Source organism: Dreissena polymorpha, chromosome 4 (genome assembly GCF_020536995.1).
Source record: "Dreissena polymorpha isolate Duluth1 chromosome 4, UMN_Dpol_1.0, whole genome shotgun sequence".
NCBI classification, from domain to species: domain Eukaryota; kingdom Metazoa; phylum Mollusca; class Bivalvia; order Myida; family Dreissenidae; genus Dreissena; species Dreissena polymorpha.
This window is the reverse complement of record NC_068358.1, coordinates 129,971,705-129,988,953: the sequence shown is the minus strand read 5'-3', so window position 1 is coordinate 129,988,953 and position 17,249 is coordinate 129,971,705. Positions and strand designations below refer to the sequence as shown.

Sequence of the window (17,249 nt, the reverse complement as noted above, 5' to 3'; positions counted from 1 at the left end):
TGATTAAATTGTTGACATCATCGTAATTTTTTCATATCATGAAATAAGAAAAAATTCATTTGAAAGAGTGAGTTGTGTAACGTAATGTACATATAATATATATAATAATAGAATTTATCTCATAGAACCTTCGGGTAGGGTATACATATAATATATATAATAATAGAAAAAAATCATTTGAAAGAGTGAGTTGTGTAACGTCATAGAACTTTCGGGTAGGGTATACATATAATATATATAATCATAGAATTTATCTCATTGTACATTATTGTGTTGTTATTGTCGTGTTATTGTTGTATAAACAAACTAATTTAGGAAATAGAACCTTCGGGTAGGGTGTAATGAAATTTGAAATTGATTATGTAGATGTGTAATGTAATGGGTTATAATGAATATGTTACTTTATGAAAAGTCAATAGAAATATTTCAGCGAGATGTAACTAACAGAAAACATGGGGGTCGTGACTCGCAAAATGCATATAGGCAATTAGTAAATCCATTAAGCAAGATTCGTGACTCGTAAAATGCATATAAATGGTTGGTAAATACGTTAAGCGAGAGGACTGACGTTCCGATGCGTGTTCCAGGTGTGAATACACCTGTGAACACAAATTGGCTTGTCAAATTACATAGGGGCCCGCGATTACAGGCGGTGTAAAATCTGTAGGGATCATACATCATCTGTCTATATACGTCAAGATACACACATTGACGTCCATTACTTGTTGACAGGCGTGGGTCACGAATTAAGCGAATACACAACGGGATCAGTATAAATAATCCTCAAAATAGGCAGACGGGGCCTCGCTTTCTCTTAGGAATTATTCACGTTATGTTATTTACTTTGACTTTGAAATTATTATAGTACAATTTTGGTGTTAGGGAATAGAGTAAAATAAAAGAAATATTTTAGACATCAGAGACTTGTTTTATCTTCACTAAAGTACATCCGATTACGTGACACCTTATTCACGAGAAAATAACACACGGAAATGACGTGATAATATAACATTCGGTGTTACGCACATTTTATCGGTCAACATCCGAGTATGCACATTTCTGATGGTGTAAAAAATATTTTCGTTAACTTGTCAATGAGCTAACTTCTTTCACAAAAATCTGTTTGTTTTCTTTTCAAACCTAGATCTACCAAGTTAAAATATTAGACGTAACACTCCTTTGTTTTAGTTGTGTTACACGTCCTTTTTCACGATAATCACACTTACGTGACGGATGCTCTTAATCGCTGCAAAGAAACTCTTCAGTCGCATGATTGTATATAGCAATTTAACTTATATTATAAAGACACAGCGCTTAAATAGGAGAAGTTTCACTGAAGTAATCGTACTTAGTCCATGATGGCAAAATATATGTGACTTAGTTAACTTTTTTTCCTCTAAAATAGTGCATCTGTACTATGAGGTGATATCAACATGCCCTTTATAACAAAACACATCAAGCGTTGTTTATCAGTTGTTGTGATTCCTTCCAAAAACTGTGGTAGTTTTTGCAATAAAAACATTCCATCAGTCACTAATACAACAACTGACTTTATAAAATTCGCCTTTTTGTAAACTAATTACACATTTTGTGACGTTTAGTTACTCGTGTGAATGGGAGACTCAGTGTGTGTTATGTCGAGAACAGGCATTTATTACACCTAGTAATGAATTTACTTGTCGCAATAATAACTGATTAATGGCGCCTCTTTGATCTCTCGCATCAATGGCTTTCCTGTATCTCATTGAATACAGTGATTCCTAGGCTTATTAACTTTCAGTTGAATCAATAATCGAATGAGATTACAACAACGTTATTGTAGACAAAATATAATAAAAGGCTTGATCATTTTAACCTCGTGTTATGCAATACGAGATCTTCTTTCAAGCAAATATATGTTACAGCGGGACAAAATGAATACCTTGTGTGTATATTTAGTTTAATTTGTTTTGGTTTAGACGGACAATCTGAAAGGTATTTATATCAACTCCGTTACTTACAACACTAATTTCGTGAACACTAAACCTAACATGCATATCTATTTGCTTTCCAACAGTCAACATTAAAAATAGTTTAAACGGTTTCTATAAAACATATTCTGAATCGAAACTTTTCCGCGAATTTGTCATTATATGTTTAACTGTATGAAAAATTTCAGGTGCGTTTATTTATCATTATGCTTTTGTCCTACGACACAATGTTAAATCTATTCAAATGACTGTATCAGTTAATTCAATTAAAAGGTCGCATTTTAATGTTTTTTGTGTGTGTGTGATTTCTTTATAATCTTTTGTTTCGTGTATTACAGGAATATCCTATAACATTCAATGAGATGTTAGGACAGTCAGAGAGTGGACGATGAACAGATTGCAGGAATGACGTACAGACTGATAACTCGGATGGAACTTGCTACATTATAGATGGAGGCCGCCCGCCGCAGACATCGGGATATTTCTTCTCCGATAGGATTACTGCCCCATAGATGAAAAAATAAATGGGCACTTACAAATTTGAATGGGCACTTTGCAAAAATGAATGGGCACTTCTCAATATTTATTTCAGGTTAAAATTTCAGACAATAGGAAAATCAGCATCAGTAAACCCCATAAAATTTAGTTTTGAGTCTGTGACACAACTATATTGTTTATCATGTTAATTTTATTATAGTAGTAGTAGTAGATATAATAGTAGATATTAATAATATAACCTTGTAAATTGATAATTAGTATAAATAATCCAATAAAACACCGCCACTATTTACGATAATGGATATGTGTGTTTAGGAATTTTGTAAACACGGGCGTCCGCCATAGTTATGAACTGTACTCAGTACAGAAAGTTTGTTAATCGGAACTAATCGGTATATCTTGGAAAATCATTAATAAATGTATTTGTCGTTTCAATGCTTAGGGCCGAGTAATTTCGGCAAATCAGAACTCAACTTGCGTAAACACTTGCTAAATTAACCGTTAAACTCCACCTCCGTTCTCTGCAAAAGATTCAAAGGCGAAGCTATGCACGTGCTATAAAAATTGGACGATTGACATTGAGGAACAAACACACGATTGGTTCGGTATGTTGATTGTTGCTAGACAAAGGAAGTCAATTTTGTCGGCGAGAAATTTGTCGCTTTATTGCTTCAGCGGCTTTCCTTTGATGACGTCTAACTGTCAATTCACACAGAGTGCAACTTTTCGGAAGACTTTAACTGACTCTTTGTTTACAATTCCAGTATAAAAACACTTGCAAACATTAAACTTTGGATTAAATTATCAAAATAAAGCAAAAGCGATCTTGAAAAAATATGATTAAATTAATTCGCGTCGGTTCAAATAAGACGTGTTGCGTTGTAAATCAACGAGTTTTTATGATAACAACAACTTTAACAAACATTACCGCGACGACGCGGGGATAATTCTACCTCGATTTTTTTCATGAACGATCTCATAAGTCGAGTAAGAGCAAACAAATAATTTGTGTAGTTTATCTTATATAAGATTTATGCAACGGGCATGACATTGCGTAATGATGATTTACGGAAATGATGCGCACTTTTTCGTTTTAATGGGAAAAGAACGCACAGCGCACCTTTAACCCGATCTCAGGGAGGGTCACTCATTCATCGAATTCCTTGAATGCAAGGGTCTTCATTTGGAGACATATGTCTGATGTACTACGACTATCTGTACCGAAATTATAAAGGCGATATCACTGTTGTATTTGATGGATATAAGCAAGGTCCCACCATCAAGGATATTACCCATCTACGCCGGACAAAGGGGAAACTCGGAAAAGCTGTGAAGTTTTCATTGGAAAATCATCCGTGAGTGAAGAAAGAAGATGTTTTGAATAATCCAAAAAACAAACAAAACTTCATTTTCACGCTTGGTGAATGTCTGGTGGGAAATGGTATTGTCGTAAGACACGTAAATGATGCTGCTGATTGTTTATTGTAGATACTGCCATTGAAAATGCAGTATCTTCAAATGTTATTGTAGTTGGTGAGGATACAGATTCATTGGTATTACATCTGCACAAATTTGTAACACAGTTACTAAACATAACTTTCAAATCAGATGCGCGTAGACTGTCTGCTAAAAATACAAGATATAGACTATTAGAAAAGCATGTGCGCTGTGCGAAAATTCGTTGTGCGAAAGTCTTCCAGTGCTACGGTGTCAACAAAACACGTCGATAATCTGACATCGATGTTCACCGATCATCGAGAAAATGCGGATTCGATTTTTGCGCAGAATATATTCGGTCCGGCAATAATTAAAAACAGCCGAAGATATTGGTGTTACAATAACAATACCACTGCAATGGGGCCGTCAAGTACACCGAGCAAATGTTGGTGGAACCAGTGAAGAATACTATCGACGCAAAATTTATATTCCGTACATAGACTCACTGATCCAGTCTCTAGGAAGCCGATTTTTAGAATCTAATATGCCTGAGTTCATGTTACATCAACTCCATCCGAGCCACATCAAAAATTTTGATCGATCAGACTATAAAGATTCAGTCCGAACCATCGACGAATTTTATCAAATCGATAATTTTGATCAAGAAGCAATATCATCGTACGCCGTGTACAAGAAGGAATCCATCGAACAGAATGAGTCAGATTTTGTTGACTTGGTAATACAAGAAATGTGTTTGTCTGAAACACTATGTCCCCTTCTGCGCCGCTTTGAATTTTTGTGTTGATTTTGACCTTGAAGGATGACCTTTCACCACTCAAAATGGGCAGCTCCATGAGATACACAGGCATGCCAAATATGAAGTTGATATCTTCAATATTGCAAAAGTTATGGCAAAATGTTAACTTGGAGCAAACAAACCATCAGACAGACGAACAGACCAACAGACAGGGCAAAAACAATATAGTGGTGGGGGACATACAAAAACGGAAATTTTTCCAGCCGTGCGTGAGGCGACGATCATATTTCTAATCCTGCCCGCCACCACTTGAACGGCGGAATGATCATTTAGCATGCTGAAACGAGTCAAGACATGGCTAAGATCCACCATGTCCGACGACAGGCTCTCAGGATTATGCATGATGAGCGTTCACGGGAATCGGATCAACACCGACAAGAATATGTTCATTAAAAAATCATCGAGAAGTTCGACAGAGACCCACGTCGTCTTCACTTCCTATTCAGGGAATGAATAAATGTTAATTGATTGACTTCTCCCCTCGATTTCGCACGAATGAATCATGTTTAAAACAATATTTTGAGAGTAAATAAATTGTGAAAAAACCGCACCCATGATTTGTTTACATGTAAATGGGAGTTGATGTTCATGTGAAACTAACCAAGGGTCATTCTGACCCAATTGTTTAATTCAGGAATCATAATTTTACACGTTTATTTTTTTTTCATATTCAACTATCGTTTTCGCTCATCGATTTTCAAGGGGGGGGGGGGTCAGCTGACCCCATGTGCGGACGCCCATGGACTAAGCTATTGATTTGATTGATATGAGTTAATGTTTCCTGTGCTTGTCATGTATGCAATGTATAAGTATGTAATTAAGAAAAACGTACATATACATTTAAAAATTAATTTCAGACACATTTTCTATCCTACATATAAATGGCGTACAGGAAAAATATATAGGCCCGTATCTATAATGTTTATCAGTATACTTCCCATGGAAATTTTGATTATAAATTGCCATTATGTAACATTTTGTTAATAGAAACCACCTCTTATGAGAAGATTCCCTTCTTTATATTCATTTAACTTATTATATTTATACCACCCAATGTTATGAAATGCATTTTTCGGTGCTGTAGTGATTTTTTTAATTTAGCATGTAATTTTGAGTGGGTGGGGTAAGTTTTCCCCCTTGGTAATGTATATAATTAGATATTCGAATGCTTTCTTGGCGTGTTTTCCTTTCATCAATAAGCTTTAGGAACTCATAATATCAAATAAAATACATAGACACTAATTTAAACCGTTTGCATAGCCTTATTTTACATGTTTAACAATTTTGAATAAATTTGCAGTTCTAAAGTTCCTTCCTAAATAGGGTGGTAATGTTCAAACCAATTTTTCTGAAGTTGGGCGCATTCCCCATGCTGGAACTTTTAGGATGTTATAGAAGAGGTACATAAGCAGCAAAAAAAGTATAAAAAGAACAACTTTTGCAATTTTGTCTAGGTTGACCCTTTTTTCGGCTACGCTGACTGGACTAATACTTTCTTACAACTAAATGCGAATCGAAATCAGCTCGCGGTTTGAGAGTACAACAATTCACGCTTAAGTGCATTACACTCGCCCACGTTATCCTTGTTAAAGTATAACTTCAAGTAAAACAAGAAGGCTTGTATTTATCCATTAATTCTGTTTAAGCAAAACATTGTCGCCGTTATTTCATCCACGCGGAAGTTCAATGCACGATATAGGTAACTGTTTATTAACGTGGTTTTTAATTTTAATTACAGTTTTCACAGCTCAGGGTATGTCCTTCTTTGTATTGGGTAATCCATTCAAGCGTTATTGATTATCAATATGATGTTCAATTACCATAAATACCATTTGGGTGAGATTTCGTATACACGCATCGTGACAAAAATTTCCGTTAACTGATATAATAATATTATTAGACTTAGTTTACCTTTTGAGTCAATTAAATTGTGTCTATAACAATCGGATTGAGAATTTAACGTTTAATAACAGACTTAGTATAAAATGGACAAATTAATTGTGTGCACGGTTTTGATATTTTCTTGTGTTTCGGCCGAATGGTATAACTTTACAGGTATAACTCTATTTTTTGGTTATCATAATTTATCAAACATATGTTTTTTTGAGTTAAATCTAGTACTTGATTGTGTTTTTGTCATGTATTGTTTTATATAAAGGGAGAATCAAACATTTGCCAACTTTTGATTTCGATTTCACTATGCCGAATCTTGGTACCGATTTCATACTATTTAGCTGCCTCATATTCTGTAATTTGACATTGGCAAGTTTAATACAAGTCTTTATAGGACATGTCCCATATTCAGAAATCTGTCGTTGAAATGAACATTGAAATTACATGTGTCCCTTAACTGTGTACACTAGGGCTAATTAGACGATATTAAATGGTATGCTGTACGAAGTTAATGTCAACATATCAAGGTTGTATTATATTGAACAATAAATATTGAAAATTAATATGAACGAGTGAGCTCAATTTTCTTAATAAAATACAACAACAAAATATTAAAGACATTTCAAATAATTTAGATGATCAAATAACATTCATATTAGTACATCAAGTTTCAGCGCTGCCTCGATACAAACCCATTGATCCTTTGTTGAAGAAACAAAGCTGAAGCTTGATTGTCGAATAATCACATTTGCAATTATTTCATGGATTTTGCAATTATGTGCATATTCATGCATGAGTTTGACTGGTCTACAAATATTTGCGGGCCTATAAAAAGGAATCAGCGGGGCACTTTTCCTATGGGAGTTTGCATAGCTGTTGTGGTATTTAACTGCAGTAATGAAGAAAATATTACCAAATTGCTACGAACGTATATTGTATCTTACGCGACGATATTTACCTTGTTGTTTGCAAGTATTTATAAGTTAGTCTTACAGCAAACGATCGGTTCTTATTAGCGGTGTAAATGTCATACTACACTGCTTAGGGTTGTTGATTACAGATAAATCTTGGAGCAGCCTAAATTATTGGGTTTTTTTTTATGAGCTGTAATTCTTCTAGATTTTAAGAAATTGTTTAAAATGCTTGATGTCAATACATTTGCTTTTCAGTGGAACGTAAGAGTTCAAGTAAAACACATATTCTGCTAATAAGTTTGGATAATATTTGCTTCAAAACGGTAGCTTATTTAGTGAATACATACGAATATGTGTGTTTCTTTCATTTACAAACATACTTTTGCTGAAATATTGAGAAGACGTTTAAGTTGCACGTTGTTCAAAATGAACAATTAAAAAAATAATGTTTGTTCAACTACATGTTTTATGAAGACACCTAAAATAGTATGCTATTTTATCATTTAACTAAAACGGTAAACAACGCGTTATACCATAAGAAATAGTATAGATCACTTAAGACCTAATCGAACAATTTTAAAAAATAATGGTTTTTCAACTACATGTTTTATAAAGACACCTAAAATATTTAATGAACACACACGTTTGTGCATCGCGTGAAAGCTTATGTTGTTTTATCATTTAACTAAAACATAAAACATCGCGTTATACTATAAGAAGTAGTATCAAACGCCTTGATAGGCTCCCTTATTTACAAGTTTGATATTTTGAAAACAATTTTGTATCGAAAAGCATTGTGCTTAAATGTGCGATTCACGATTCGCGATGAGATTTTCAATCACCATCGTCATGCGAAAATGGGTCTTATTCCATATGCGCCCATCATATGTACAGCCCAATCAGCCTGCGCATCTCTCAGTCTGGTCATGAGATAAATAATGAAACAATAACACATTGGGTGATTTAAAAGCGAACAGGATCGCCTCTGACCAGACTGCGCAAATGCTCATGTTGGGCTTAAGATGCGCTGGCCGAAACGCATAAAACCCATTTTCGCTTGACGCGGCTATGAAAGTGTGATTTAAATGTGTCGAAAGAAAACTGCGTGTAAATCAAATATTAACATACGACATATTTCGATGGTGAAGAAATACACTCATAATAAGGCATGTGATGACACATATGATATGCACTCCCGTAGTATAATTTGTATCTACTTATACTAATACGTGGTACTCCCGTAGTATAATTTTATCAACTTACACTAATGTTTAATTTGACAATGATAAGTTGATAAAACACATTTCATGCGGTGAATATGTGACTAACAAGTTAACAAATACAATAGTTAAACTTTTGTTTTCAATTTAATTATTTAGAAACGTAAATTGCAAACTTTATTTCAAAGTCAGCATTTACGCCGACTACCTTATATTCGGTTTAGGCGATTATAAAGCATGTTTGTTGTTGTATATAATATACAAGTAGTAATTGGTGAACTCATGTTCAACGTTTTTTAATTTAGAACTGTGAATGTAAACAAACGTAACCTTCTTTTATTGCGTTGTTAGCACCCGTGAATACAAACGATTGCCGCTATGAGTTGAGAACAAAAGAATGTTTCCCTATACTTGTTTATCACCATCTATTAATAGCCTCAGATGCGGTAGTTATCGTTCTTAGCGTAGTTAAGAGCAGACAGACTTTCAACGCGTAGTACTTACCTTAGTTGTTCGCTTGCTTACAACCAGTCCACAAGTATTTTTTACAGATAAAAGGGCTTTTTTAAGTATCTTATCATATCAAAATTTTGAAAGTCATAACTTTCAAAGTAAACCGCACCAGCTTATTGGCCCTTTAACATAATTCAATTACTAACATTAAAAACAATCATATTTAAACCTATGACGGATACGTTTTCTTGTCGTGATTTTAGGAATATTAAACCGATGCTTGTAGGTAATAAAATCAACTTACAAAATATCAGTGTTTCATGATAATTGACGCAATACATCTTGAACCTGTAATTGTAAAATACAAAAAAAACAGTTTACAAAAAATCATCTGTTAAACAATATTGGATAGTGGATTTCAACTTGTGAACACATCAAGATCGACAATATCAGTTAGATAATTCCCCCTGTATAAAAACAATATACACTTGTGACATTAAATAACCTTTTTATTGAGCTTCGTTTTTTAGTGACTAAGAGACCTATGGTTATTTATCACATGTCATACCCTGTTTCCCATGTAATATAACCATTACATATATTTTTATTTTCACAGTTGCAATATACTTTTAAAGCGTTTTGATTGGTTTAGTTTTCGTTTATTGACCAATCTCATTTTTGTTACTTTGCTGAAATGACGTTGCAATGTCATATGACGTCACAAAATGTTAACAACATTCGGGATTTACCATTATGTTTGCGTACATATTTATTTAATTTGCTAATTTAAAAGCATTTGATGAAAAAGATCTGACAATCGTTGTCATATCCTACAATATTTTATTAAACTCGTCCAGAAAACTCGTTAGTAAGCTCGCCAAAGGCTCGCTTACTTACAAAATTCCTGAACTCGTTTAATAAAATATGGTATGATATGACAACTCGTGCCATATCCTATATATATTATATACTATGGTGCATGAACATACGTTTAAAACCTACTTAACAATGATATAAATAAGCAGAGATCTTAAATACAACAAAAAAAAAAATCTTAAATTAAAGGGTGTAATATATTTGCTCCATAAAAAAAGCATGAGCGTTTCATAACTTTCATAAGTACTTTTATGAAACATAAATTAAAATGTAGTGTATGTGTTTAGAATTTAAACTACTTAAATAGGTTTCAACGACTCTGTAATAATGGGTGGCAATAAACAATACATAATACTTAAATACACTTAATTTTTCAGGTTATAAACTCCAAGTAAAAAATTGTAGCTTCAACATAATTATATATGCGTTTTCTGTTTTATTAGGGCTTTGAATACATGCATTTCAATTTGTGTTTTTTTAATATATATAAAACTTGTTTAATGTTCAACGCATCTGAAAATAAATGTATGCTTGTTTTAAATCTATACCAATCCCATAATATAATAACATTCATATTGCGTAGTTTACTATAAAAAAGAGATGATATGTACCCGATGGATATTGTTAGGAGTGTGTGTGCAATACGAACGTCTGCACAGTATACTTTATTGTTGATTTTAAAATACGTTTAACTTTTTTTGCCGTGGCATATTTGAATTTAAAGCATTCCTATCGTCATTTGGTAAGATTGAAACAGTTCAGAAGAATCTTCCCATTTTAAATATACCAGATATCAATATTGCTTATATCTAAAGTGAAAAGTAAACACTTCTATATCTGTGCGATGTTACGCTTATTATATCGACATAGAGATAAACAATAGAAATTGTAATGTGTATGTCTTATCTATGTAGTGATACTGATTTGACAATATTTGTTATCAAACACATATCATTTCATTTGTTTTGCTCGAAGATATGCATATTCTTAAGAAAACTACAGCTATGACAAAGATATTAATGGTTTGTTTCATTAATTGTCTGGATAAAGGTTCGGGTGAATATTGTTAGAACTGTTAGAATTTTTTATTATGATCATCATCGCCTTTTTAGGTATTTCGCCAAATCTTATTTATCTTTAACTGCTTTATATTTACTTTTCTTTGTGTGTATCATAAAGACATGCATAGTCTGAAGATAACAAGAGCAAACACAAAGGATTTATTTGGTATTTCATTAGTTTTCTGGATAGAAACATTAGTTATAGTAGTAGTAGTAGAAATGGTGGGAGTACTAGTGTTAGTATTAAAGAAAGTACTTGTTATAGTAGTCGTAGTAGAAGAAAAGGAAGATGTCGTATAAGAGTTCTTATATAAGTGGTAGTAGCATTGGTAGTGGTAGTAAAAGTGGTAGCAGTATTAGTAGGAGTAGGAGTATTAGAAGGAGTAGCAGTAGTAGTAGTAGAAGTAGTAGCAGTAGTAGCAGTAGTCGTAGTAGTGGTAGAAATAGTAGTAGTAGTAGTAGTAGTAGTAGTAGTAGTAGTAGTGGTAGTAGTAGTAGTAGTAGTAGTAGTAGTAGTAGTAGTAGTAGTAGTAGAAGTAGTAGTAGTAGTAGTATAATGTTTCTGGAAGTTACATAAATAATATCTCATTTAAATAATGGGATTGTTTTCTATGAAGGAAACGTTAACTTAAAACAGCATGAATACGTTAAAAATGCTTAAATTAAAGAACCAAGCATAAACACACGAAATGTTTTTTTCGAAAATATATTTTGAGATTTTTCTCATGCAAAAAGTGGGAAAAATCCAATTAGGGAAAACGAAAATTCCCATTTGAAAACGTAAAATCCCATCGGGAAATGCAATAATCCCATGAGAAGACCAACATGAATTTTTAAGTAAAAAATGAATTTTGTAAGCAAAAATTATTACTTATAAATAAAACAATCTGACTTTTATCGCATACTTTATCTTAATAAAGCGAAACTTTAAGATAAAGGGTTCTTAATTTTGCGAAATGTCGGTTTTGCATTTTTTTTTCTGTATTCGTTTGTATAAATTAGAGCTTATTTTATTTAAGAATAATTTATATCGCAGCGGGAAAGGAGTACTACTTACTACTACATAATCTATTCTATGTTTCAGGTTTATGTTATCAACAAATAGCTACTATTGGACATCAAAATGTTCAACTAACGTTTAATTACTCATGGAGTAGTCAGGAACTTAAATTGATTGAATGCAATAAAGACCAGACTATCATAGGACGATGCGTGGCGCTCAATACGTCTGACTGTTCCGTAGAATTAACAAGCGTTGGCGTTTTTTATATATCTTCCAACGACGAATTAACTTCAATTATTGTGACCATATCAAGGTTCAACGAAACGATGTCCGGTACATACAGCTGTTTCAAAACAAACATCAATGATACGAAGAGTGTTTGTTTAGCTGCAGGTACAAATTTTCTTTTGAACGGCTAATTCGACATAACACGACTAAATGAATACAATGTCTTAAATGTCTTTTGAAATCTAAAGCACCGACTGTTAACAACGCGTTTATTTAAAAAAAACAACATACATTTTGTTTGGTAAAGCAAATAAGTTTATCCAAACAATTATATATCCCCATTTACCCTTTTTCGTTATAGACCAATGAAACGAAATGATAGTAATTCGTTTGTATATTAACCAGGTCCCGCTACCATTACTACTGCAACTACACAAACCGCAACATCACATCATGCACCAAATGCTTTTACAGAAGTAACTAACTCTTCAAACACTGCTGCCAAAGGTAAATGTTTTTTATTGTCTGTTATTTGAAATATCTCATATTTTTTAAATTATAATACTAGTAATTATCGAGGATAGTCATTTGATTGAATGACACGCAATTATCATGATACTTTATACCAGACTTGAATTTTCATATAAATACTTATGAAAACAACGTTTGTAGGTTGGTGTTCATGATATTAGCGTGCATTTGAGTTTTGTTTTATAATATGTATATGCTTGATTTCGATATCGTAAGACTGAGATGGTGTAAACGATCGCGGTTGAAAATATAACATATTTATATACTGATATGTTGGAATGATTTGAATACTAAATGATTATTATTTCATGGCGGCTCAAAATTTCATTATTAGAATATAAGCTCCAGAACCAAAATTATTTATGTATTACTTCAAAATAGATGCCAGTGATTTGTCCCATTGTATCGGAGTAGTCATCGGATCCGTGGTTGCATATGGCATGGCAATATCAGTACCAGTCAGTGTATGGTGCCTGAAGCGATGTAAGTTTTTATAGGAATTGTACTAGTATTGATTATTGTTAAAAACCAAGTAAGAATATTGTAAAAAAAATAGCTCTAAAGTATTCATAATGCGACAAATTGTTTTTAAACGTGTACGGGTATACCAGCTCAATTCTAAATTATGCAACAAGTGTCCAATAATGTTGTACAGTTATGTCTCATACATTATTAATATGCGATATCATTACGCAACATAAGTCTTATAAACACATATTGATTAGATTATAGCAGCGTTATAGGATCACATAGTTGAGCAATGGCGCATATGTCTTCTGTGAAAGTTGCTTCTGTTTTGTATGTTTGTTTTTAATTGCATCGAGAGCTATGTTTCCAAAGCCGTCTTTTCCCACCTTACCAGTGCACGCTTATAATTTAATGTCTGTTACGCGTGTAGTACTTAATTTTAAACTATACAAAACTAAAATAGTTCAGCAAAATCCGGTTAATCACGAACAATATTGATCCTTTGCAAATGCAACACCATAGAGATAATAATCAAACTGTAGGGTCTTAATTTAGTGTCTAAATTACTTAAAATGCTTACTGTCTTGTTTCTGCTTCAAGCCATTTTTCATGTTTTTATTATTGGTTTACAGTGAATTCGGACTTAAAATGATGCATGCCAGCTTGCTGGTCTCTTTGCTTCTATTTATATAATTAATAAAGTATTACTTTCTTTGCAGCAATGCCGCAGGCAAGCTGTGGTTTCTGTAATAAAATAAAAGAAATTGTTTGGTTTCGGTTTTATAATTATACACGTATACGTAAGCGATTATAAATAACGATTATATGTAACTTAACTATTGTGTGATAACGCCTTAAGTGGTGTCTGCAACTACGTTCCAAAATCATAAACGTTGTATTTTAAATGCTGCTGTGTTCGCTTTTATTAAAACAAATATATGTGTTTACAGGTACTCGTAAGGCAATCGAAGCAATCGAAGCAATCAAAGGGGTGAGTTAGATGTGTGATATTGTTTTAATCAATAACTTATCATAATAGTTTGCTATGCACGGCAACTGTAAAGGGCATAACCATGACTAATACGTTGTTGATGCCGTTTGTGTTTCTGTTTCTTTTACGAAAAATAAGATTACCGTGGAAATGTATAAATGGATGGTTAACCTGTATGTCTCAATTGATCAGAGACATGGGTGCTTGGAAAGTATTAATGATAGAATCTCCGTGCATGCAAACAAATGATAACAGTATTTTGGTGTGTTTTAATTATCTGATCATAGCGCGCGACTTGTGTCGGCTGAAGTAAAAATCCCTCTGGTAAAAACAATCTTGACGGAAGTGTTTTTGTGTTGTTAACGATTTTATTACATTATTATTGTTGCTAACTGCAGTTTGCGACCAAAGATGTCGTACTAATTGTTTCAATAAATCTTAGTATTTAGGGACAGTACAATCTATGACAAATTGTTTCATGTTTATAAGACAAATACTGTATTCTAGTTTTGTATTGATTTGTATGTGTGTTTACAGTTTCCCATGCTTACTGGTTGGGGAATTACAATTGAAAACCAGCATATTGCATGTTAAGTGATTTTATTCAAACGATTGTTTCAGAGTTTACAAGAAGCACAAAGAAAGATAAACTCAAAATCGTTCCAAGGAGATTTACCACAAAATAAGGCAAGTTACCTTTTTATATATATACAAGACAATCCAAAACACACAAGACATCACACACAACAATTAACTTGCTTATAATTGTTGTCATCGCAGAAAAGGAAGAAACGCGATTTAAAAGGGAGTATAATATTCAATAAAGAAAACACTTTATCATAAAACACTCACATATAAATAGAAGTGAACCCCATAATATTGCCAATCGAATAACATAGACATAGTCAAAATATGATAGGTAAATAATAAAAATATTATGTTAAATTTTCTTAGGTTAAGAAGAACTGCAACTTTGTTTGAGGGAGAATATAATATAATAATAATTCAGTAAATACAAAATCAGCTTATGTTCAAATAAATAAGCGTACAGAACGGAATTAGCGTTGTACTATTTTAAGACTGTTGAAGCTCAATATAATTAAGATTGCCCTTTTCGCAATTTTATGATGCTATTATTCGAATTGTTCTTGGAGATATTGCTCCTGTTATTGCTATTTTAGGCATCGTTTATAACGAATTATCTCCTGAATACAACGTGAGTTTGATCAGATGTTTGTGTTTGTCCGTTTGTTGTGGATTGTTACCAAAACAACCCGTGATAATTCTCAATTAGAATAAAAGCTATTTTCAAATCCATAATTTATAAATACAACATAGTGAATTATCAAGCAGGGCTTCATATATGTGTGTGTCTCTTCTTAAATGTGATAAGTTCATTGGTTGATGTGTTTGACTATTTCATCTCAATAATTGTATAAGCATAACAAAAAGCATTTATGTATATCCGATGTAAAATATCTCTCACACAGTAAAATACACTTGCATACACATATTGCAATACTGTTTTGTAAGTTTATAAGAACTTCAACCGCTTTTAAGCCGATCTATTCGTTTTAATATGCCTCGTTATTGATTTTTTGTAGCGGGAAAATGAACAAGAATCAAGCGCATAAGCCGCACAGCGTGTATGATGTCTGAACTTTATTTGAACAAGTTTACTCGGTTTGTATTAAACGCTCTTCTCACGTTTAAATTATGTATTTTTGTGTACGATGATATGTCCTTTTGAAAAAATTTCTGAACTTTGAACTCTGAATTGATTTTTTTTTATCTTGCTTGCAAGTACATAAAAACAAAATATAGTGATAAACTCAAACGCTATGCTATGAAATGCTAAAAAGGAATGTGTGTTTTATCAGGAGATGTGTAAAGTAATTTCAGAGCGAGCTTTTATTTTTGTAAACTATCTTCTTCACATTTCTTATAAACCATGACGTTTCATTGGCGTTGTATTATTATTATTATAATTATTATATTAATACTAATTTTTATTATTAATATTATTATTGTTTATATATTTATATTTTATGAGACGTGTTTTTTAGTTTATTTTTTATTTATATTTTATACGATATGTACTTGTAAACTAGTTTGAAAAACTTTTTATATTGCATCATTTAGGCTTGAAATTTTAATATACAAACGCTATAGATTGTAAGGCAGACAGACAGACAGACAGACAGACAGACAGACAGACAGACAGACAGACAGACAGACAGAAAGACAGACAGACAGACAGACAGACAGACAGACAGACAGACAGACAGACAGACAGACAGACAGGCATATACATTGTACAGCATCATCACATTTGAGAGTATGATTCCCTATATGTATTATTGCAGTTCATCAATGTCAAATATACTATATATATAACTGGAAGTCTATTTTATACTTAAGGATTTGTCCCAATTTTGTGAAGTTTGTATACACCAAAGCTTCCTACTGAATATGGTGTGTTCCTTATTTCGAACACCATGAGGTATAATTTGGGAGATCTGATGCTCATCAGCCTTGCATAGTTCATTACATTTGTAAATACGGGCCAAGCGAATGGGTGAACGAAGCAAGAATGAGTTTAGTTCAAAGCCAGCCTGAGATTGATTATTAAGTCGACCTTCACAATTTCTCTACCAAGATAACTTCAAACTGTCTTCTTTAATTTAACCTTAGATAAATTTGGGATATAAATTAATTGAACCTTACCTTAAATGAATGTCGTGTTAATGTCATTAAATCTTAAAACCATGCGCCATTAAGAAAAAATGTTGTTGTTTTTACAAAATACATGCGTTGTATTTTACCTAATCAACAATCAAAAACTAGCCACAGTTGCATAAAAATAACATTTCATAGGTGCCGTGTACG

At 32.7% G+C, this 17,249-nt stretch overlaps 2 protein-coding genes across 3 annotated transcripts in view; one reads left to right on the top strand and one right to left on the bottom strand.

Moving 5' to 3' along the window:
• The window catches only part of LOC127876444 (ubiquitin carboxyl-terminal hydrolase 38-like), a 553,141-nt gene that overhangs the window by 217,522 nt on the left and 318,370 nt on the right, over positions 1-17,249 (bottom strand). The window lies entirely within an intron of this gene.
• LOC127876472 (uncharacterized) lies at positions 11,026-16,759 on the top strand. 2 transcript variants are annotated; one of them, XM_052421783.1, is made up of 7 exons: positions 11,026-11,134; positions 12,224-12,535; positions 12,776-12,877; positions 13,283-13,384; positions 14,320-14,360; positions 14,982-15,047; positions 15,965-16,759. In XM_052421783.1, the coding sequence occupies exons 1-7, from the start codon at positions 11,056-11,058 to the stop codon at positions 15,992-15,994; spliced, it is 732 nt and encodes a 243-aa protein (XP_052277743.1). In that variant the 5' UTR covers positions 11,026-11,055; the 3' UTR covers positions 15,995-16,759. The 2 variants fall into 2 exon arrangements, with proteins under 2 accessions (XP_052277743.1, XP_052277744.1); XM_052421784.1 differs by having other exon boundaries at positions 11,064-11,134; positions 12,456-12,535.

Coding starts and splice junctions, on each gene's coding strand:
- LOC127876472 (XM_052421783.1), top strand. CDS start 11,056: ATGCATATTCTTAAGAAAACTACAGCTATGACAAAGATATTAATGGTT. Junction 12,878..13,282: donor TTCAAACACTGCTGCCAAAG/GTAAATGTTTTT, acceptor ACTTCAAAATAG/ATGCCAGTGATTTGTCCCAT. Junction 14,361..14,981: donor CAATCGAAGCAATCAAAGGG/GTGAGTTAGATG, acceptor CGATTGTTTCAG/AGTTTACAAGAAGCACAAAG.